Source organism: Tachypleus tridentatus, chromosome 6, assembly GCF_004210375.1.
Source record: "Tachypleus tridentatus isolate NWPU-2018 chromosome 6, ASM421037v1, whole genome shotgun sequence".
Lineage (NCBI taxonomy): Eukaryota > Metazoa > Arthropoda > Merostomata > Xiphosura > Limulidae > Tachypleus > Tachypleus tridentatus.
The window spans coordinates 82,467,071-82,490,222 of NC_134830.1; the positions used below are offsets into that span (position 1 = coordinate 82,467,071).

At 36.3% G+C, this 23,152-nt stretch overlaps 1 protein-coding gene across 3 annotated transcripts in view; it reads right to left on the bottom strand.

The window, feature by feature from the left end:
• Positions 1–23,152, bottom strand: part of LOC143252922 (uncharacterized) — a 145,791-nt gene that overhangs the window by 119,215 nt on the left and 3,424 nt on the right. For all 3 annotated transcript variants that reach the window (XM_076505791.1, XM_076505793.1, XM_076505792.1), the window contains exon 2: positions 9,930–10,149. In XM_076505791.1, coding sequence (XP_076361906.1) covers positions 9,930–10,149 — 220 coding nt within the window. The remainder of the gene's footprint in view (positions 1–9,929; positions 10,150–23,152) is intronic.

Consider the following 23,152-nt stretch of genomic DNA (forward strand, 5'->3'; position numbering starts at 1 on the left):
AGTAAAATGAAATTTAAAAACAATTATGATATCAATTTCTCTTAGTGCAACATTATTATAGTATTTCTTCATTCTTTTTTAAATCTCATTACAAAATCTTATAGCTTACCCTTCAAAAACTATTTCTGACCAAGAAAAGGAGAAACATATTATGCAAATCATAACTTTTTTTTGTATCCAATGTATATTTCAGGGAAGGCACAAGTTTGCTAAAAAGGTCTATCTCACAGCTGTATGTCAAAATCACATCAGATAATTCCACTTCATAAAGACGTGTGTGTGATTTTAAATTACTTTGACAATCCAAGCATTATATGTTCCAGAAAAAGAAATGGGTGTACTTACAATAGTTCAAGGTTACTTAAGCAGCAACTTCAATAGATTTTATGACCTAGTTACCATTTATTATGTCCTAACAAAAAAACCAAAAAATATATACAAATTTCTCATGAAACCGAGGTTAGTTGGTTACATAACATGGACATTTATTACACATATCATAAACAAGTAGCTGGAAACAACCAGTATAACAATCTCATTAACAACAAATATGTTTATACACCATTAACTTCATGTTAACAAATCTAACTGAACACTGTGCAAACAGTTTGACTTACACTCCTGAAAATAGGCTTAAAGATGAACAAATTTACAGTTTTAGCTGGATTAGTTTCAATTGTGGTTCAAAAATGAATGACAGAATATGGCACTTCACTACAGTATACGATACAGAAAAAGGCAAATGAGATATTTCTACTATGACCAATATTCCTACAGAGCCCCTATAATGTATAATAACTGAAATGTGACTGGATACTACAAAATACTAGTCCATTAAAACACAAGACAGAAGACTAAAGGTCAGTTTTATATTACTGTAAACCTAACATGAGTGTATGTGCACGGTGACAATGCATAACTGGAGGATTAATATAATAATAATAAAATGTGTGTGTGTGTGTGTGTGTGTGTGTGTGTGTGTGTGTGTGTGTAAACATGTAGCATTATGAGACTCAAGCTACTTAGACTAAACATTTGTATTTTCTTGTTATATGTAGTCATTGTAGATTGAAAAAAGTATAATTTATTTTATGATGGCTACAAGGTTGGTCAAGTGACAGACCCCACAAAGGAAGAGTAAGAAAATAACATACAAAGTCTAACTGAAAACAAATGTATTTAGGTGTTAGAGATTAGGCAAATAATATTTGAAACTTTTGGGATGAAGAAAAGTTTTAGTTGTATCACAAAATCACTTTGTACTCAAATTAGAAATGAAACAGATTTATTTTCATTAACAAATTTTTAGTAAAAATATTCATTAAAAACTCTTATTTTTGTTTACAAAATGCTTGTAATTCCTAACTAAAGGTTTTCCAAATTTTGTGAAAATACACGTGCTGTATAAAAAGTTATAGTGCAAACACTTGATGTGCAAATGTATAGATGAACTAGCGTATGTTATACTGAGCCCATAGCAATAGGCTCTTGATATAGATATATATCAAGCACCATATGTTTCTGATATATGCAAGTTGGATTTCCAGACCAACATAGAAAATCAAGGCAGTGTAAATTTATTTACTTTCATAGCAATAAGTGCATTCTAACAATCATGTGGTATCAACAACCATTACCTGAACTACCTGTCTTTTATCCCATCTGAGTTAGTTTTGTTGAATGGAGAGAAAGAAGATAAGCAAAATGATGCAAATTAGTGACATGTTGTGAAACTGCAGTGTTTCATTCCCAATGAAACAAAGTGCTCACTCTGCCATCAAAATCCTAGAAAGTTTGATTTAGGACTCAAAAAATGAGAAAATATTTCCAGACTTCCAAGAGTTCAGAACCACTCTAGATTCAAGTTTAATTTAGCACAGTCCTATGCATAAATAAAATGGGAAAAAATACTAGGTGTCTTGATGAAATTTTCAGTTACCATGATGACCTGGTGCCCAGGATTTGCCAAGGCCTGATGTATAGTAATACTAAACTTAGAATTTTGGATAGACTGTAAATTTATACCCCTCCTATATGTTGTAACTGTTACAAAACACCATGTACATGCATTTCCAAATTAGAATAATTACTTTCTAACAATCTGTTGTACAAATCAAAAAAGCAAATGTTACAGGTATGTGAACGTTGTGTGTAAATGTAGCTATATACGTATTCACATTTCAGTGGATATTTTACATTGCAATCTAGCACTCAGCAATTGGTTTAATATGCTTATTGATTAAATGTCAGGATCATTAGTCAATCATATTTAGCTAATCACAGATACTAATGAAATGGTTTTTAAAAAGGCAAAAACAAAAAACAATAAAAAGGGATTTGGTAACTGGTGGATAGAGAGCACATTGTGTGGAAAAAAATAAATTTTACATCCACCATTGTTAGAACAAGAGAAACATGTCCAGTTTATAACAACCATTCCAAGTCCCTTCAGGTCTTATAACATCCTATGATATAGTTGATAATGACCTCCTTAAATGTTGAATTTCAGAAATTTGTGAACTAACAAAATTTCTACAATTCCAGTTTCCAAATAATTTCTAGTTTTATTCATCATTTTGGCTGATTTACAAATTGAACCCTTTACTGATATAATATTCTCAGGGAATTTAGAATGGCCATTAAACTGTTTGTGTTTCTTTTGCAAAGAAAAGTTAGAGTGAAGAAAATGTGTGAAGGTGTCAAAACTTGTTTCCATGTAAACTTCAAACTTTCACAATAATGGATGTAAAGCTATTAAATATCACTTCAGATGGTGTTGGGTATTTACTTGATACCTATTTTGTAGCTTTATGCTTAAAAGCAACGAGCTTAATGGCAATATTTTGATTGTATGGTTAACTGGAATAATAGAACACAATACTACCTGGAAACCTTATTAATGATTAACTGATTATTTTCACGAGTTGCAACACAATTCAATTAAATTTAACAAAGTTAATAGAAAATACAAAGTCATAATGGCAACATTTTGTTTACTGAATAGTTGGAATAACTTTAAAATACTCAAAAACACTAAATTTGATTGGACAGTTATTTTTGTGACATTAATAAATTTAATCATAACTTTGATTACTAGATAGTTGGAATAACTGGAAACTATTTCATTATTTTCTTGCCATTCATCAATTTAATTGATTTAACTAATTACTTTAAATGATGCTAATCAATATTATTATGCTCATAGGAAATCAGTTATAACAATCAACCTTGATAATTATCAGGTTTACATTATACTTTAGCATTCTGTTAAATTTGTCTAAATAGCTAGAATCAGGTTGAAACTTTGTAGAATGGACGGCAACTGACTGTTGTAGAGACACAAGTATAGAAGACAAAGTTTCAAAAGTTTTCTGCCTTTTCTCATCAAGGATACTATGCTAAGTTTTTGACATTACAGATCTATTTACCAATGTTACAACCTCAAAAACCCTTCACATCACCAGTAAACAACTGCTGAATGACAACTCTCTACCACACAGAACAGATATGAAAATAGATGCCATAATGGAACTCACAACCACTTGTCTACAATCAACCTATATCCAATACAATGAGGAATTCGACGAACAAACAAATAGTCTAGCTATGGGATCACCACTCTCTTCAATCCTAGAAGACATTTTCATGGAAGATTTTGAACAAAGAGCCCTTTCATCCACACTGATAAAACCAAGTTTCTACAGATGTTACGTCGATGACACCTTCGTTATTTGGTCCCATTGTCATGAAATCTTACGAGCCTTCTTAGAACATCTCAATTCCATAGACAAAATAATCCACTTCACTATGGAAATAGAGGAACAAAACAGTTTATCATTTCTTGACATACTCATCAGCAAACAAGCAAGACAAACCACAACTGTATACAGAAAACCCACCCACACGGACAGATAAAACATGGTAAAATCCAATGTCTAAACAAGAGAACAGAAATCATTTGCAATAAGACATCCATCAAAGCAGAATGCCAAAAGATCACAGAGCGTTTTAAACAGAATGGTTAAACCTCCTCCTCCTCCTCCATCAAAAACTCCTTAAAGAAGACCATGGCAGAAAGAAAAAATCAGAAAGTTATCACCATTACCACTACTTACCTACCATACCTACAACATTTTAGTGAAAAACTTAAATGCATAGCCAAAACATTCAACATAGAAGTCTAGTGGAGATCCTTCAATACCTTAAAGTCCATTCTGGTAAAATCAAACAGCGACCCACCTAAGAGAATCTCAAAAACGTCATCTATGAAACTCCATGTTTCTGCAATGGTACATGCATTGGAGAAACAGGAAGAAAACTCACGACAAGAAGAAAAGAACATAAAGATAGTAGAAGACTCATGACAACACAAAAAATCAGACAAGAAGAAAATAACATAAAGATAGTAGAAGACTCATGACAACACAAAATTCAGCCATTGCAGAGTACGCCACACCAACTGGACACAGAATAAACTGGGAAAAAACTAGAATCATCAACACAGACAAACTCTGGAAGACAAAAAAATATCAAAGAATTATTTTATATTAACACTATTAAACCATAACTTAACAGAGATTCTGGATTATAGGTGAGTAGCCTGTGGCTGCCATTGGTTGAATCTACAGGAAATCTCTCCTCCAATCAGAAACAGTGATAAGCCAACCAATCACAACATGCTCTCCACAATCTGCCAGGACACTATAAAAGACAGTCAGCAACTACACACACATTGGGGGGGTCGGAGTTTCAAGGTCGCCGTCAAGCAGAGCAGACGTGCAAGTCAAGAGCTGCGAGACAAGTACATTGAAGACTAAGTATCCGGTGAAGTGCACAAAGTTTTACTCAAAAAGCCCTTAGTCCTTATCAGGACTAGTAAAACAATATGAAGCGAAGGAAGATAGCAACAAGATCCAACGGAAAAGCCCTTTCGAAAGAAAGAGATTATGGAGATGCTGAACAAAGCAATCGAAGGACCAGCCTTTGAATCACCGAGTAGTTCCACTGAGAGTTCCGAAAGTGAACACTCAGGAGCTGAAGAATCACCAAGACCAGAATTTCAGGAAACAAACGAGACATCAAACAAGAGGAGGCTGAAGAAGAAGAAAAAAAAAGAACATGGTAAGTATAGTTTCTCACTATTCTATTAACCCCAACCTTAACGACGCTACTAATAGTACTAAAAATCAAAGTACTAGTAACATAACCCATGTTAACGACGACAAAGCCACTTGCTCTAACGAAAATAACTTGAATACTAACAACACCACCATTGCCACTAATTCTAAGAACACCATCACTGTCACACAAACACACAATTCTCCTAACTACAGAATCCAAACTCTGTTCATCGAAGGAGTAAACAACACAACACGCATTCCACAGATTGTCAAACAACTGAGGGCCTATTACCCGGGCATTCAGTTTAAAGACATCAAACGTCTTCCTAACGGAAGAGTCATGCTTAAATGTTCCGAACCGCAAGAGTTTGCGCATATTTTGGCCCACTGGCCCAAGGATGCCTTCGGTGTTCAAGCTACTATCACTACTCCAAAAACCAACACACCAAAACTAACAGTCATAATCAGAGGTGTCGATTTCGACATTGAAGATCATGAAATCACTGACGAACTATCAACTCAAAGCTTTGACATTGCATCATCAAACAGAATTATCTCATTCAGAACGAAACAAAAAACGCTACTGATCAAGGTAACCGTTAACAAAAAAGACGATCAGGAAAAATTATTAAAAAACGGTTGCTTTTTATTTTTCAAAAGACACACGACCGAACCGGAAAAAATACACCAAAAAGCAATTATCCAATGTTACAAATGTCAATGGTTCGGACACACAAAAACTAATTGTATGGCCAAGGACAGATGTGTTAGATGTGGCGGATCTCACGAGGTCGCTCAGTGTCCTAACGAGCGTAACCAAGTTAGATGCGCTAACTGTCAGGGCCCTCACGCAGCCAGTTACAAAGGCTGCCCCAAATACACCCAAATATGCAACAGATTCCTTTTCAAAACCACGAACAACAATAATCAAACCCACGGCTACCAAAACAACACCAAACAACCTTTACTACCAACTCCAACCGACTCGCAAATCAAACACGCCAACCTCAACCAACACGCATTTACGCTGGACGTAACACGCCCCAAAACAACACAAGCATTTAACCCAACAGATTTCACCACAAACTTGCTAGCAATGTTGATAGAATTGAGTGATCTCCCCTCATTCGAATCGAGGCACGAATCACTCAAGGCTGTTTGCAGCCTTGCAAGTCATTATTTTAACCTTCCTCACCTCAAACCACACCATCTTTCACTCAAAATTCACGCAAGGTAAATAAAACAACACAATGATACAACACATTAAAATCTTACACATCAACTGCCAAGGAAATCTCAAAGACAAAAGGATAGAAATATACAACATAAACAAACATATAAACGCCAACATAATCATCGTTTCAGAAACACTTTGCACAGAGAAACAAAACACCACAATCCCCGGATTCATCTCACACAGCATACCTCACTCAGAAAACAACAGAGGTATAATAACTTACTTTAGTACAAAAATATCGCATCTAATCTCGATAGAAGATTCATTTAAATCTGACATTAATGAGACCATTTTCTGTAATATACACTTTAACAACCGCTAACTATTCGATTCTAGCCATATATTGCTCACCAACCAAAGATATCGATATTAATTTCCTTCAAAAATGTGTTAATCGTAAACCTAAACCAATTATTATTGGAGATTTTAATTCACCGCACACAGAATTAAGGGGTAACAGAGATACACGCAGAGGATCGTGCATAAAAATTTTTATCTCTAGCAATAAAATGCACTTAATTAATAACTATACACCTACACACTTCTCAGCCGCTAACGGCTCATACAATGTACTCGATTTCATCATCGCACCCAAGGACATGGTTAACAGAATATCTAACTTTAAAGTGCATGATGAAATCACCAGTGACCACTTCTCCATGTCATGTATGATTCACCCGCGCCACCCTGCTGTGGCGTACGTGACTCCTTCCGCATACACCTACACTGAAACAGACTGGCTCACTTTTAATGCCTCTCTGGACTCATACCTACCCCATCCAATCGAACATGTAAATAACAAAACATAACTAGACAACTATGTTGATCAAATTACAGAAGCCATAAAGAAAGCCATAAAAAACACAATTCCTAAATCAAAAAGAAAACAATCACTTATTCAATGGACTCTAACACCAGAAATTCACGCACTAATAATCAAACGCAGACAATTAAGACGAACACACTACATCACACGCGATCCACACATTAAAACAGAAATCAATAGAACAAATACAAAAATTAAACAAGAAATTAAAAAAGTCAGAGAAAACAATTGGCATAACTTCTGCAAAAACTTAGAAAAAACCAAGAACAATCCAAAAGAATTCTGGAAAAAATTCAAGAGTATTGCTTCAGACAAAAACACAAATCGCATGCTACAACACATCACACACAACAATAAAATCGCAAGGACGGACGAAGAGAAAGCTGACTTATTAGCTGACTATTACAAATCCGCTTTTAGCGATTTAAACTCAGTAGATTTCGACACACAACACCAACACCATGTCAACAACTACATAAATACAAACCAAGCTTCATTCTCACCAGGATTTCCCGGAGAGACACTAGAAGCATACTCAAATTCAATCAATAGAAAAATAACCATATCCGAACTAAAGATTAATATCAAAAACTTGAAGAACACTTCCCCCGGACATGACCAAATACCAAATATTATTCTCAAAAAAGTTCCACTCTCCTACTACAACACCTCACAAACATCATGAACATTTCACTAGCGACCGGTATTACCCTGACACGTGGAAAAAAGCCATCATAACAACGATCCCCAAGAAACAAACTAACAGAACAAATCCAGATAATTTCCGCCCCATCAGTCTGTTAAGCTGTCTTGGCAAACTGATGGAGAGAATTATCTCCAACAGTCTCCTCCATTTTTGCGAATCAAACAACATCCTTCCAGAATCTCAAAATGCCTCCAGAAAAAATAGACAAACAACAGATCACCTCACACCACTCACGAATCAATCTACAAAGCTTACAACAACAATCAAGTAACCATCGGGTATTCCTAGATGTCAAAAAAGCATTCGACAGTGTTTGGCACAACGCCATCATATACAAACTAAATCACCTACAAATAAATCCTACGATAGTCAAATGGATTTCAAATTTTTTAACCAATAGAACAGCACAAGTAAAAGTCAATAAAACCATATCCAAATTATTTAATATAACGGCAGGAGTGCCCCAAGGATCAGTCCTCTCTCCACTTCTATACATAATTTTCGTCAGTGACATACCTTTTCCAAATCTAACATACACACACAATTCACAATACGCAGATGAAATCGCAATCTGGAGCACTTTCAGAAACCCAGTAATAGCCATGTCTCGCGTACAAGAATCACTAAACAACGTCTCAACATGGAGCAACAAGTGGAGGGTCGTGTTAAATCCGACAAAAACACAAGCAATCACCTTCTATAGAAAACTAAAGAAGCAAAGAAAAAATCTAGAAAAATAAAACTATCACTTGGAAACACAACCATTAACATGAGCAAAAACATCACATTCCTTGGCGTCACTTTCGACACAAAACTAACATGGAAAAACACATAAACAATATACACTCATCAATCAGAAAAAGGATTTCATATCTAAAGACTATAACTGGTAAACAATAGAAATGCGACCGAACACCATTATACAAATATATAAGGCTTACATCCGTCCACTAATAGAGTAATGGATGTCAAGTAACATACAATATGTCAAACAACACACTCCAAAAAATCCAAGTGCAACAAAACAAAATATTAAAATCTGCATTCAGTTTACCATCTTTTACGCCAACAAATTATCTACACCAAATTAGTAATTTACGAACTATAAGAGACAGAATAACAGAACTTTCTCTCAAATATTATCTAAAAGCAGAAAATAGAAACAAACTAACGGCATCACTACACAAATTATCAAGTGCACCAACGAAATACATATCACCTTACAACATATTTCAAGAATCACAATCCACTCAACAAAGAATCTAAATAAATAAAATCTATGTTATTAACATGAATTCCTTTTTTTCAGGTACAGAGCACACGACAGGCAAAACTTTCGGCGCCTGTCGTGTGAAAGTGAGTTTTCTCGGGGCACTCCTGTTTCCCCCTACATCAAATTCTTCAGGCATTGGATTTCTAGATCCCAGCCTAGGCAACCTTTTTGCCAGATCCAGAATCAGGCCGTTTGATTTGATCTGAATTTGAATGAATTACATTCATGTTCACATCTGCCCAACTTTTTCCTTTCGGGACAGGTCCCGGCCTTTCTTTCCACTGCTGCCTTTGCCTCCACCCAAAAGAACATTTAGTGAGACATTCTCCACCCAAAAAGTCAAGAATAATAACGATAATTAATTTATTAAAATAATAATAATAAAAAAAAACCACCACTTAATCTTGATAACAATCCACGAAAGGGGACGAAGAGGAACTACAAAGTTCCTGAACACCCCAGTTGGAGAGAGAACTCTTCTGATTTCTCTCTCTCTAAACTGAACCCCTGCCACGTTAGTTTAGTTTAGCACACACACTGACTTGAAGACAAAAGGTGAAAAAACTTTCAAACATTGTCTTCTACACTTGTATCTCCACAACAGACAGTTGTGGATCAATACAAAAAGTTACTGCATCTGGTACTACAAATAACAATGAAATATTGCATAAAAGTATCTATTAACTCATAACTTCTTATTCATTAATACTGACAAAAATGTTTAACAATAATAATAAATCATTTCTTAGAGAATAGCTTGTACTTACATAAACTGTACATCTGTCAAATCTGCTTCCCAGGTTTCCCAAACAAATGATAGGTTAGTTTTAGGATTCATGTCCACATGAGTTACAGAAGAATTTCTCTCTTCATCACACATTAAAGGTTGCATACTGCTTGGCCATTTTATGAACTGCCCAACTCGCTTATTACCATTTACTTCTCTACACTGAAGTATCAAGCCTTCTGGTGACTGCTCAATTTTAACTGTAAAAGTAAATAAAACAAACACCTTCATGTCAATGCATACATAAAATACAACTACAAACAACTGACTATCACTTTTCTGAATAGCTCTAATATGAAAGCATGAATTGTTTATTCATTTCATTTACATGTGTAAAATAAAATATTACAGCATATCAAAATTTTCTGTTTATTTATCAAATTGTTTTTAATTTTTTTCACACTTATAGAGATGAGAGTGACCAGATTTCCATACCAAATAATCCCTACGATATAGATTTTGCCTATAAGGTCAAAAAGGTTTGTCAAACTTAAAATAATTTAACTTTTATTTAATTTACTTTTAAGTTTATTTAGCTTTTCTACAATGACACTGCTTATGAGATTATTCCAATTACTTTTTTACTTCATCTAATTTATCGTAAAATAAGCCACTTAGATTTCTTTAGGAATTCAAAATATTTTCAAACATACAACTTTTAGATTTTAGCATTACTTGGAAACCTTTCCAACATAATTTTTATGAAGAATGAATGAAAAGAGTCCTTTTCATTAAATAATCATAATATTTAGAACATGATTACATAAGGCATGTTTTAATAATTAGCACTGCACTAATTGTTTCAACATTCAAACTGGAACATATCTGTTTTTCACACCAAATGTAGCTGAAGAGAGTTTGATTTATTACGATGAGCAAGTCAAATTAGGCCCATTATAACTATGATTTGATGTGACTGACAGTCTGAAGTATTTTCATAAAACCAAGGCATGTGTCCTAAGAACTTTTCTTAGTATCAAAAAATGGTACTATCCTGACAAAATCAAGGTGTTTGTGGTCACCCTAACAGAAATTAAACTCTCAATTCTTTCTACCACTGAGCAAATACTTAAATTTCTGAAAAATAATGTAAAAAAAGACTTTACACTTGATTGACCTATACTTATGCAACATTCATTGTCAAATAAGGACTGAAAATTTAGTGTATTAACCACTTACAGGGATTACTGCATAAAATGCAGTATTCGTGCAGTGATGTAACACTAGGTTTTATGTTATGTGTTAGCAGCATAATACATACAATAAAGCACATTCAAGGTAATATTAACTGCAGTTATAAATAATAAATGGCACTTACTGAAATAGGATTTTAGACTAGTTAATTAACTCATAACACAATTAGAATAACGATTTAAAACATTATTATAACATTGTTATTTTACTTTCTTTGGCTTTTATACAAAAAAAGAAGCAAGACTGGGTGAGAAAATCTTAATTTGCCCTTTGGAAATTCAATAATAACTTTAAACACTGAAAATGCTAATATCTGGAGTGCATCTCATTACAGTGAAGACAACGTAGCTTTGTGCTAAAACAAATAAATTTAAATACACTTAGAGAATTTTAGATGATCATCTTACAGGTGTTACTACTGTGACTGATTAGATTTATTCTATTTACTAAATACATCAAATTGAGAACAACAAAATTAACAAAAAAACAACTATAGATATTTCAACTCTTTCTCCCCAAGTATCCTTTACGATACATGACAAAGTTGGAGTGTATTACGTTCAAAATTTTGTTAAACTAATCTTACCTAACAATCCATATTTTAAGTTAACATAACGTTTAGGAACAACAAGCAGATTTTGCTAGTTTACTTATGAACATAAATGTACATTTCTAGATGTTCCTAATCAAACCAACATTATTGTTCATAATGTTGATATACGTGATGCTTACCCTATGAAGCAACATTCTGTCATGCATCTCCAATAAAGGCTGATAAAACATGTGAAGAAATATATGGTGGAAAATGACATTACAGAATCCAGTAAAAATGACTGGTCTTCACTTTGTGTACTGGTTCCTAAATCTCATGGTTTGGTTAAATTCTGTACAGGTTTTCAGAGTGTATACACTTTGACAAAAAGAGATTCCTATCCAATTCCAAGAATGGGCGATTGTATTCATAAGATTGGAGAAGTCAGATATATCACAAGTTGTGATCTGCTGAGGGAATCCTAAGCTATTACTCTAACTGACAGAGCAAAAGAAATTTCTGCTTTTGTTTATCCTGATGGATTACACCATTACCATGTTATTCTCTCTGGGATGAAAATTCTCAGGCAACTTTTAAGCGAATGGTAAAACAATGTCTTAACCACTTGTCAAATGTTGGAATTTATGTTGATAATATTGTTGATAATTTAAAGTAACACTTGAGAAGAACACTTAAGTGCATTTCACAGTGTTTTTGAGAAGCTTAAAAAAGCCACTCTCTATGTAAATTTGGGAGAATGTGACTTATCTGAAGCCAAAGTTGTTTATTTCAGTCATGTAGTGGGTCATGGACAAATTTCTCCGATTCAAGCCAAAGTTGATTGCATTGTAAATTTTCCAACCCTAACAAACAAGAAAAGTTTGAGATTTTTAGCAATGGCTGGTTATCACAGGAAGTTTTTTAAAAAAATTGTTGATATCACTAATAAAATTAACAAATCTATTAAAGAAAAATCAAAAGTTCAAGTGGTCTGAAACATGCCAATCTGCTTTTGAACAAGTCAAATCTTTATTGTTCACTTACCCTGTATCAATGGCACCAAACTTTGACAAGACTTTTGCATTAGCTTTTGATGCCAGTGATTGTGCTGCTGGTCCCATTTTATTATAATCATATAACAGGTTATTGAACACCCTGTTTTTATTTTTCTAAAAAGTTTAATAGTCATCAAAGAAACTAGTCAACTGTGGAAAAAACAGCATTGGCTTTAGTGTTAGTTTTACAACATTTCAATGTTTGTGTATCTGCATCACAACAACCAATTATTATTTACACTTATCACAATCCATTGACATTTTTTAACGAAAAGAAGGACCAAAGCAGGAGTCTTCTTAATTACAGTTTAACATTACAAGAATATGATTTGAAAATAATCCATATCAAAAGTGGCTGATAACATTCACATACTATATAATTTTATGATCATAAGGTTATTTGCATTGATTTTATTGTATAGTCATGACTGTTGAAACTGTATAATTATTTGACAGTGTATTATATTTAATGTATTGTTTGCAATGTATGTGTGTGTATGTGTTTATATATATATAGACACACACACACAAATATATATACAACTGTTTCACCACCTCTCCTATTTTGTAGCCCTCCATTTCCCACTTATACTCCCCTTCACATCTGGATCATCATCTACGACTGGTGCATTTTGTTATATGTCTAGTACTGACTCCTTTTGTGGTGGTCTTTGTCCATACTGTGGAATCACTTTTGCTTCCCTTGAACTTTCTCCTGTTACTCCTTACTGGCTAATAATGTTTATTTAACTAAATACATAACATAACTGTCTTTATCTGCTTGCCATCCTTTTGCTGAAGATTATCCAAGTCAATATATGGACAACTCCCAATACTTTCATTGAGCATTACTTGCACAACCTAGCTGTGTCTTCCTCAATTGAGGATCACCTTCTGCTTGTGGTGATGCTCCATACATTTGCTATCAATGTAATTTATGCCTATTCTCCCATCATTTCAAAAGTCAATGTTAAAGTTTTCCTGAGTGCACAGTTTTTCAAAGGAGAGACAAACAAATGCTTGGACATAAACCATAATTTTCAATGTATGCAAAATGAATATATGAAAAATCATAGAAGTAAACAGTTGTTCAAAGAAATGAAGTATCCCTAAATGAAATTCACAAATAATGTGCAATAAACATGTCTATCAGTTTATTAATCATATAGATTTCTACTTTTGCTTCTCAAACAACTGTTCTGAATTTTATGTGAACTACTATACACATGAAAAAAAAGTATTTATGTCTCTTAAAGCCTACATTAGTTGTTAAGTTCTTCATTAATGAAGGAGATTCTATGGTTCAGCATCTGGTTGGTTAGTTTGGTATTTTATGGCATGAAGCAACTGGGCTATCTCTTAATGATGAGAAACCCACATGAAATAAAAATATCTTAGAATAGTTAGTAGAGGTATTATCACTTTCATTGATAATCAGAGAACGTTTTTACCTTCCTAGAAGATCTAGGAATGTTGAAATGTTGTTTTCTCATTACCAATAAAAGTGTTAATACCCATACCAGCTGTTCTGAAAGATATTTTTAACTAGGCTAGGTTATCTGCACCAAACATCTGATAAAAAGTTAAAAGTAAAATTATCAAAATTCATAAAAGAAAATTAAGGTAAAACAAGGCAAAGTTTAATTCTTGATTGAAAAACAGAAACAGCATTAAATCCAATTTTTACATTAGTCTACAAAGGTAAGAGAAAATCTACAGTAATACAAGTTGTAGAGGACTTTATGTAGCATAATTATAATTATCACAACTCGCCAGGAAGACCAACAGCTTCAAAACCCAACGTTAGTAACCTGAAGTTGGCCATTCCAGTCTTGGTTTCAAGTTATTTGACATTATGGTTATTTTCAGAAAGTAAAGTAATACAAGTTTTAAAAGACTTGTAGAAAAACTTTTAATTATTATACCTCACTCGGATGACTAAAAGGTAGTTCAAACAGCAGTGTTAGTCATCTAAAGTTGACCTTTCCAGTCCTGGGTTTGAGTTATTTGATGTTTTGGCCATTTTCCAATTTCAATTAGAACTAGATGTATTTTAATTCTTGAAATGGAATCACATTAAAAAAGTTATAATGTGCAAATTAAAAAACTTAAATAGCATTAAAAAATTAATGGCCTTTTAAAAAACTAAAAACATTTCTAAGATGGACAATGTCACCATTGCAAATAACACTATCTAATGCTATGGATAAACATTGGGACAAAACATATTTAAAATGGTGCCATCATTGAGAGTCATTACAAAGGCAAGAGAGTAAAATGTGGCTTATGACCTGAATGTTACACAAACAACACATTGGTACATCAGTCCCAGATAAAAGAAAACAATGAGATAAAAATTGTGACCAATATGTAGTCTAGTTAGAACAATTTCCTCTTACCGATGCTCAAGGAAGCAAGATGGCCAAATTCCAATAGAGGGTTTTATTTGGAAAAGTTGGTTTTCACATTGCTTACTCAAACTCAACTGCCAACTAGCACAGAGCCAAGCCTTCAATTCAGGAACATAGTCCATGTATGGAACAGGCACAGCAGTGAGAGTGCCAGAGCAGACACATTTAGCTGCGGTGTTGACAAGCCCATTCCTGCAAATACCAACATAGCTTAGTATCCAGAAAAGCTGGATAAAAGTAGATGTTAAAGAGAAATGGGCCAGTTGGTTTACAATATTGGCAAGAACAGGGTGAGAACTATTATGAAGAGATTCCAGGGCCAGTAAAGAACTAAGGCAAGCAGTAAAAATAGTGCAATTTGAGTACTGCTTAGCTTTATGTGATCTATGGCCAGAGAAATGGCATACAGTTCACAAACAAACACAAACTGTACAGGAAATTCTGCATGCACCACCAAACCACAACTAACCATGGCAGAGCCCACACAGTCACATGATTTGAAATCATCTGTACAAATACAATTGGAAGAATAGTTCGAAAAATCTTCAGCAAATCACAAACAGTATTTTCCAATTGGGAGTGTATGGTTTACTCAGATGACTTAAAGATATGTCACATTTGGGGACTGTAATAAGCCATGGTGGTATGGGCTGACAAGTGGATACAACAATGTTATCCAAGGACAGACCCATTTCATCCAAATGTGCCTGAATATGAAGGCCAAAAGGAACAATGGCAGATCATATGTTCTAAAAAGCATAGCCCACTGAGAAGAAAAACACTTTGCCAAGGCCTGGCAAAGCCATAGACCAGTGACCCATAACAGTTTTCATTAAATAAGAGCACGATATATCTTTAACATAGAAACATTGATCTATTCCCTAAGTCGTAGCAGAGAGGACATGGATGTTCAGTGCTCTTGTGCATTTGACTCAGCTGCTTGATGTGTGGTATAAAGGTCAAAGATAAGCCCCAAGACCTTTATCTCAGAGACCACAGGTAGCTTAATTTCACCAATACGGAGTTTAGGATCAGGGTGAATACCCTCATTGGTGGAAAACGTGCATGAAAACAGTTTTAGAGAGAGAGAAGCTAAAACTGTTTGCTGTGATCCTCTTCAGTAAATGATTGAGGACAGTCTGTAGCTGCCACTCAATATACCTCATGTTTCATGACTGACACGAGATGTGAAAGTCGTCAACAGAGAATCCATTTACAATAGTAAAAGGGAGTTGTTCAGTGATGGCGTTAATCTTACACTGAAAAGTGTGACATTCAAAACACGTCCCTAAGAAACTCAAAATTCCTGCAGAAAAAAACGGGAAAGTGTTGAACTCACATGAACTTGGAATCACCTGCCATTATAAAATTTTTAATAAAAATGAGCAAAGGGCTATGTAACCCACATAAGTGTAGGTCTTGCAAAATGCCACACCTCTATGAAGTATCATAAGCCTTCTCAATGTCAAAGAATATTGATACAAGATGATGTTGTTTGAGAAAGACTTCTCTGTTTAACATTTCAAGTCAAATCAGTTGGTCCATGGTGGAGTGTTTTTGTCAGAACCTACACTGTGTGGGTGAGAGGAGGTTGTTTGATTTGAGGAACCAAACAAGCCGAGTATTAACAGTCCTCTCTAAGGTCTTACAGAGACAACTCATCAAAGCATTGGAGAGTAATTTGAAGGAATCTTGGGATCCTTCCCAGGCTTAGAGAAAGGAAGGACAAAAACCTGGTGCCAGGCATCAGAAAAAACATTATCTTACTAGATCTGATAAAACAAAAGCAGGAGATAGATGGTGTAGCATCTCCTGGTGTGTATCATCAGGTCCAACTGATGTACTGCCAGACCGATGAAGGGCCAGATTGAGTTCCACCAGTGTAAAGGAGCAATAATAAACAGAGACAATCAGCCTGAATGGAAAGAGATGATTGTTCTGCCTGAGTATTGATGGCTATAAAGGTAGAGGATGAAGCAGAAGTGCTGGATACCCAGCAAAATCTCTCACCAAGAGTATTGATGATGTTCTGGGCATCAGCTACTCCTGGCCATCAGAAAGCAAGATCAAAAGGGAGACAGAACTATACTGCCTTTTGAATCTTGTCCCACATGACTTTGGAACTGGTGGTAGAAAAAATGCTGGTTGTGAATTTAATTCAAGATTCCTTCTGGCTTTGATGTCTTACCCACTGAGCATGTGCACAGGCCTGCTGGAAATAATATGGTGCAAAAGTGTGAGATACCTACAAAAAGTATCCAAGACTTGTTTTTGAGCCTTCCGTGCCATGTGGCAGGGAGGGTTCCACCATGGACAAGGATATTGCAGAAAATAAGGTGCATGAAAATAAGTATAAGAACAGTATTGAAAAGAGAAAGGTTGTGATCTGAGAGCATACACTCCACAAAGCAACCCCCTCCATCAATATGAGAACTTCCTCAAAGAGGATTTTGTCCATTAAAGTCCCCCAGGATTAAAAAGGGAGAAACTGTTCCAGGAAAGCATCAAAATCTGATTGATCATAGGTCTCTTCAGGAGACAGGTAGAGAGAATAAACAGTGATTGTACAACTCACAGTAATACGGACAGGTAAGGCTTATGAGGATGTGTCGAGTGGCAAAAACAGGGTGGGCAGATGCTGATCAACTAACAATGCCACCCTTGATGCATTTGTCCATCACACAACCTGTTATTTCTGTACAAAGAAAACTGTTGAAAGGTGACTGTATTGGCAGGTTTCAGAAATATTTCCTGTAAGGAAAGACATACAGGACAGTAGGAAGCAATCAGTGCTTTGATGCCATCCAGATTACAATTTAAACATTGATAGTTCCAATGTATCAGAGTAGCCTTCATGGATCCTGCCCTAGGTCGATTGTGCAGGTCTCTGTCATTGAAAGAAGCTGCCAGTGACTGAGGGCATAAATGAATGATCATTTTGCATCTTTGGGCAGAAGAAGTTGTATCCAATTAAATGTTTGTACCATGAACACAAGAAAGTTGATCTAGGGGTTTGCTGGAAGGAATGAATGTTAGGGATAGAGAGGGGTGTTAACATTGATTCATCAACTTTCTTAACAATGGAGGTCAAAAGACTTTTCTTATGGTTTAAGAATGATTCTTTTGGAGGCGTGGAGAGATACACCTGCACTTCCACTGTAGTAGTAGAATAAAGTGCAGCAGCATATGTCTAAGCTAAAGTGATGGACAGTAACTTTCAAACCTCAGTATTAGTAATGTTTTAATCATTTTCAAATGCTGCACCTCTTTTTTGTCCAACTACTTAGGGCAAGAATGAAAGTAGGATGGGTGAGAGTCATTACAATTAATGCAATGAAGGACTGTTTCACCCTCACAGGCATCATGGTCCTTGCTACTGCAACAAGTACACATGAAGGAACCACAACATGATGTCTTTGAGTGACCAACTGCTGACATTGGAAACATCTGAGATGGTTTAAAATGTATGGCCTTACCTTTCAATCAAAGTAACCTGCCTTGATAGTGGTCATTGGACACAGTGATGTAAATGTCAAAATAAGAATGTTGGTCAGGATCATAATTTCATCTTTGCAAGTGGAGATGCACCTCACTGCAGAAACTCCTTGGGTGGAAAAACCAGTGAGGATCTCTGACTCTTGGATGTTCTCCAAATCCCTCTCAACAATAACTCCTCATGATGAATTCAATGTAGCATGTGGAGTAACCTCAATGGGTATATCCCCAATCACCTTCAAATGCATGAGGGGTCCATGTGTTGAGATGTGGATGTTTCCACCAACATGTCACCAGAACAAAGCTTATTAACTGACTTTGGAGAGCCACAAGTCCCTCTAGTCCGTTTTTATTCATTATTGGAGGATCTATAATTAAAAAAAGAATATTTCAGTACCCACTGACTCTACCCACCATGAAGCACTTCAAGGAGATGCACTACAATGCCAAACTAGGACACTGCAGTAATGCCAGGGTTTTGTGAGCACTATACCCAAATACCATCATCAGATGCAATGTGCACAACACCTGTTGAGAACATCCAAAACTGGCACTTGGTTGACCCTAGCCCAAGTGGCTAGCCAACTGACCCTAGGAGGGCCACATCAAGGCTACCTGTCTACAAGAATTCAAGGCCAATGTGGTGTCTCAGGGTTGGACCCCTCAGCCACCAAGATCCTCTCTTCCCTTTCATGAGTCACCATGCACAGCAAACATGTGGGTGGATGTTTAGATCCCAGAGGAGATAAACTAAAAGAACAGAACCTTCTCTGGAAGGTCCCCTCACCATGTACAGGCATTCACACCAAGGTGGGTATTAGGTAGAAGTGGAAAAGGATTTGGAAGTCTTGACAAGCAACTCAGGGAGTGTTCCTTAAAAGGATGAGGAATGAAGAGAAAGCTCTTCTCGTGGGAGAGGAGAAGTCAGTCATCAAAATAGGAATAGAATTAAGAATGCAGACTGTGCATATAGCAATTGAAGGCCATCATTGAGAGTTGTAACAACAGCAAGAAAGTAAATGTGGCTTATTGTGACCTCAGTGTTACACAGACACCACATTGGTGCATCAGTCCCAGATAAAAGAAAATGACAAGTTAAAAAACTGTGACCAATCCAGTGTCTAGTGAGAACAACTTCCTCTTTCCGATGCTCAAGGAAGCAAGACAGCTGAAGTCCAATATAGAGTTTTATTTGGAAAAGCTTGTTTTCCTGTTGCTCACTCCAAGTTGACTACCAGATATCATGGAGCCAAGTCTTGAATACAGGACCATAGTCCATGTAGCAAACAGGCACAGCAGTGATAGTGTCAGATCAGAAAGCTTTAGCTGCAAGCTCGTTCCCCCCGAATACCAACGTGGCCCGGTATCCAGAAAAACTGGATAGAAGAAGATGTTAAAGAGAAATATGCCAGCTGTAGAGGGGATTCTGTGCACAACCACTGAACCACAATAAACCTTGGCAGGGCCCACACAGTCACCTGATTTCGAACAATCTGTGTAAATAGGAATGGAAGGAGGTTTTGAAAAATGTTCAGTAAATAACATAGTATTTCCAATCAGGTGTGTCTGCTTTTCTCAGATGACATAAAGATAGGTCACATTTGGAGATTGTAAGAAGCCATAGTAAGATGGGCAGACAAGTGGATACAGCAATGTTATCCAAGGACAGACACGATTCATCCAACTGTGCCTGGATAGAAGGCCAAAAGGAGCAATGGCAGATTGACTGTTCTGAAAAGTATGGCCCACTGAGGAAGGAAAACACAACCCCAGGTAGGATACTTTGGTAAGGAATGAAGTTTCAAAGCATATAGTAAAGACAGTTGCAAACAGCAAAGAAGATTCATGAGACTATGTATAAGCTCTTAACTGGGGAAATGCAGAAAGCCCCAGAGCAGAGCCGAAGTCCTTGATGGGGTCCAGCATCTTTAAAGCCGAGGTTCTGACAGAGCCATAGACCAATGACCCATAGTCGGTTTCAATCGAATAAGAGCACGTTATATCTTTAGAATAGAACATCGATCCACTCCCCAAGTGTTGAAAGAGAGGACCCAGAGGATGTTCAGTGCTCTTGTACATTTGACACATAGCTGCTTGATGTGTGTAATAAAGGTCAGCTTATAGTCAAAGAAAAGCTCCAAGAACTTTGTCTCAGGGACCACAGGCAGCACAACTTTACCAATACAAAGTTCAGGATTAGGATGAATACCCCCTGTTGGCAGCAAAAGTGTATGCAAACAGTTTTAAAGAGAGAAGCTAAAACCATTTGCTGTGGTCCTCTTCAGTAAATGATTGAGGGCAGTCTGTAGCTGCTGCACAATATACCTCATGTCAATGACTGACATGAGATGTGAAAGTTGTCGATATAGGGCCCCTTTGCAATAGTGAGAGTGTTGTTCAGTGATGGCATTAATCTTTATACAGAATTGTGTGACACTCAAAATACAGCCCAAGTGACTCCAAGTTCCTGTAAAAAAGAAGGTGAAAGTGTGAACCCACAAGAATTGGAATCTCTTGTCCATTAAAACATTTTTAATAAAAATGGGTAAATGGCTATGTAACCCATATATATGGAGGTCTCACAAAATCCTATAGCTCCATGTTGTATCATAAGCTTTCTCAATGTCAAAGAATATTGATATAAGATGTTGTCATTTGAGAAAGGCTTCTCTGTGGCACGTTTCAAGTCAAATCATGTGGTCCACTGTGGAGCCCTGTCATCGAAACTGACACTGGGTGGGCGAGGGAAGGTTGTTTGATTTGAGGAACCAAACAAGCCAAGTATTAACAATCCTCTCTAAGGTCTTACAGAGACAACTCATAAAAGCATTGGAGAGTAATTTGAAGGAATCTTGGGATCCTTCCCAGGCTTAAAGAAAGATAGAACATTGCCTAACACCAAGCATCAGGATAAACATTCTCCTTCCATACAAGTCAAAAAACAATCAAAAGAATAGCAAGAGAAGCAGGAGATAGAAGGTGCAGAATTTCATAGTGTACAACATCAGGTCCAACTGATGTACTGCAAGACCAGTGAAGGGTCAGTTTGAGTTCCACCAGTATAAAGGGACAATTATAGTCATAGAGACAATCAGCCCAATAAGAAAGAGGTGATCACTCTGCCCGAGTCTTGATGGCTAAGAAGGTAGAGGAAGAAGCACAAGTGCTAGATACCCTGCAAAAGCTTTCACCTAGAGTATCGGCAATGCTCCTGGTATCATCTACTTCCTGGCCATCAGAGAGCAAGATTGAGAAGGGGACAAAATTATATTGCCCACTGACCTTTTGAATCTTGTCCCATATGACTTTGGAACTGGCGGTAGAAGATATGCTATAGTGAACTTGATCCAAGAATCCTTCTGGCTTTGACATCTTATCCACCAAGCATGTGCATGGGCCTGCTGAAAAGTGATGCAGTTCAAGAGTGTTTGATATCTACAGAAAACATTCCAGGCCCATTTTTGAGCCTTCCATTCCATGTGGCAGGCAGGATTCCACCATGAACAAAGATATCATGGAAAACTGGTTGAGGTTTCAGGAATGCATTGAGCTGCTGCCTGTATAATACAGTCAGTTACTGCTGCCACACAGTCATCTTTGCAAGTGGAAATACACCTCACTGCAAAAACTCTGAATTGCGAAACCAGCGAGAATCTCTGACTCAGGAATGTTCTTCAAATCCCACGAGTTCCTTCTGAATGAAAAAGGAAGACATTTGCCCTAAAATTTGTCTGAAATAGAACATATGATAAGCAAATGAGGTACAACAGGTGTTACAGATGTTGAAGATTGCTGCTCAGAATCTTCAAGGTGCAGTCATTTACCTATGGACTGTTTTTTCATTATTTCATTTAAGTTTTTATTTGGAGAATCCATAATAAAAAAACAAAATTTTGGTGCCCACTGACTCCACCCACCATGAAGCCCTATGAGGGGACGTACTACAATGACAAACAAGGACACTGCAGCAACACCAGGGTTTTGTGAGCACTATACTCAAACACCAGCAGCAGATATAATATCCACAACACTTGCTGAGAACATCCAATACTGGTACTTGGTTTACCCTAGCCCAAGTGGACGAGCAGACTAACCCAAGGAAAACCACCCCAAGGTCGTCTAGAGGGATTCAAGGTCAAAGTGGTTTGTTAGGGTTGGACCCTTCAAACACCAGGATCCTCTTCACAGGTCGGATTGCCACACATTGCAAATGTGGGTGGAAGATTAGATCCCAGAGGAGGTAAACTCAAAAAACAGAACATTCCCTGGGAGGTCCCCTCACAATGTACAGGAATCCACACCGAGGGGAGCATTAATGTTTCAGGTTAATTCCAAAACTATGACAAAATGCTCACAGTAAGCATATTGCTTAAATCCTTTCTACAAGTATGGTAAGTGACTGATAGCACCAGCAGCCAACATTATATTTCTTCTTGAACTACTCACTAGAGGGAAAGAAATAGGATGGCAGTATTTACTGTCAAACATTTTTCACACATTATGGTTTAAAGATCAC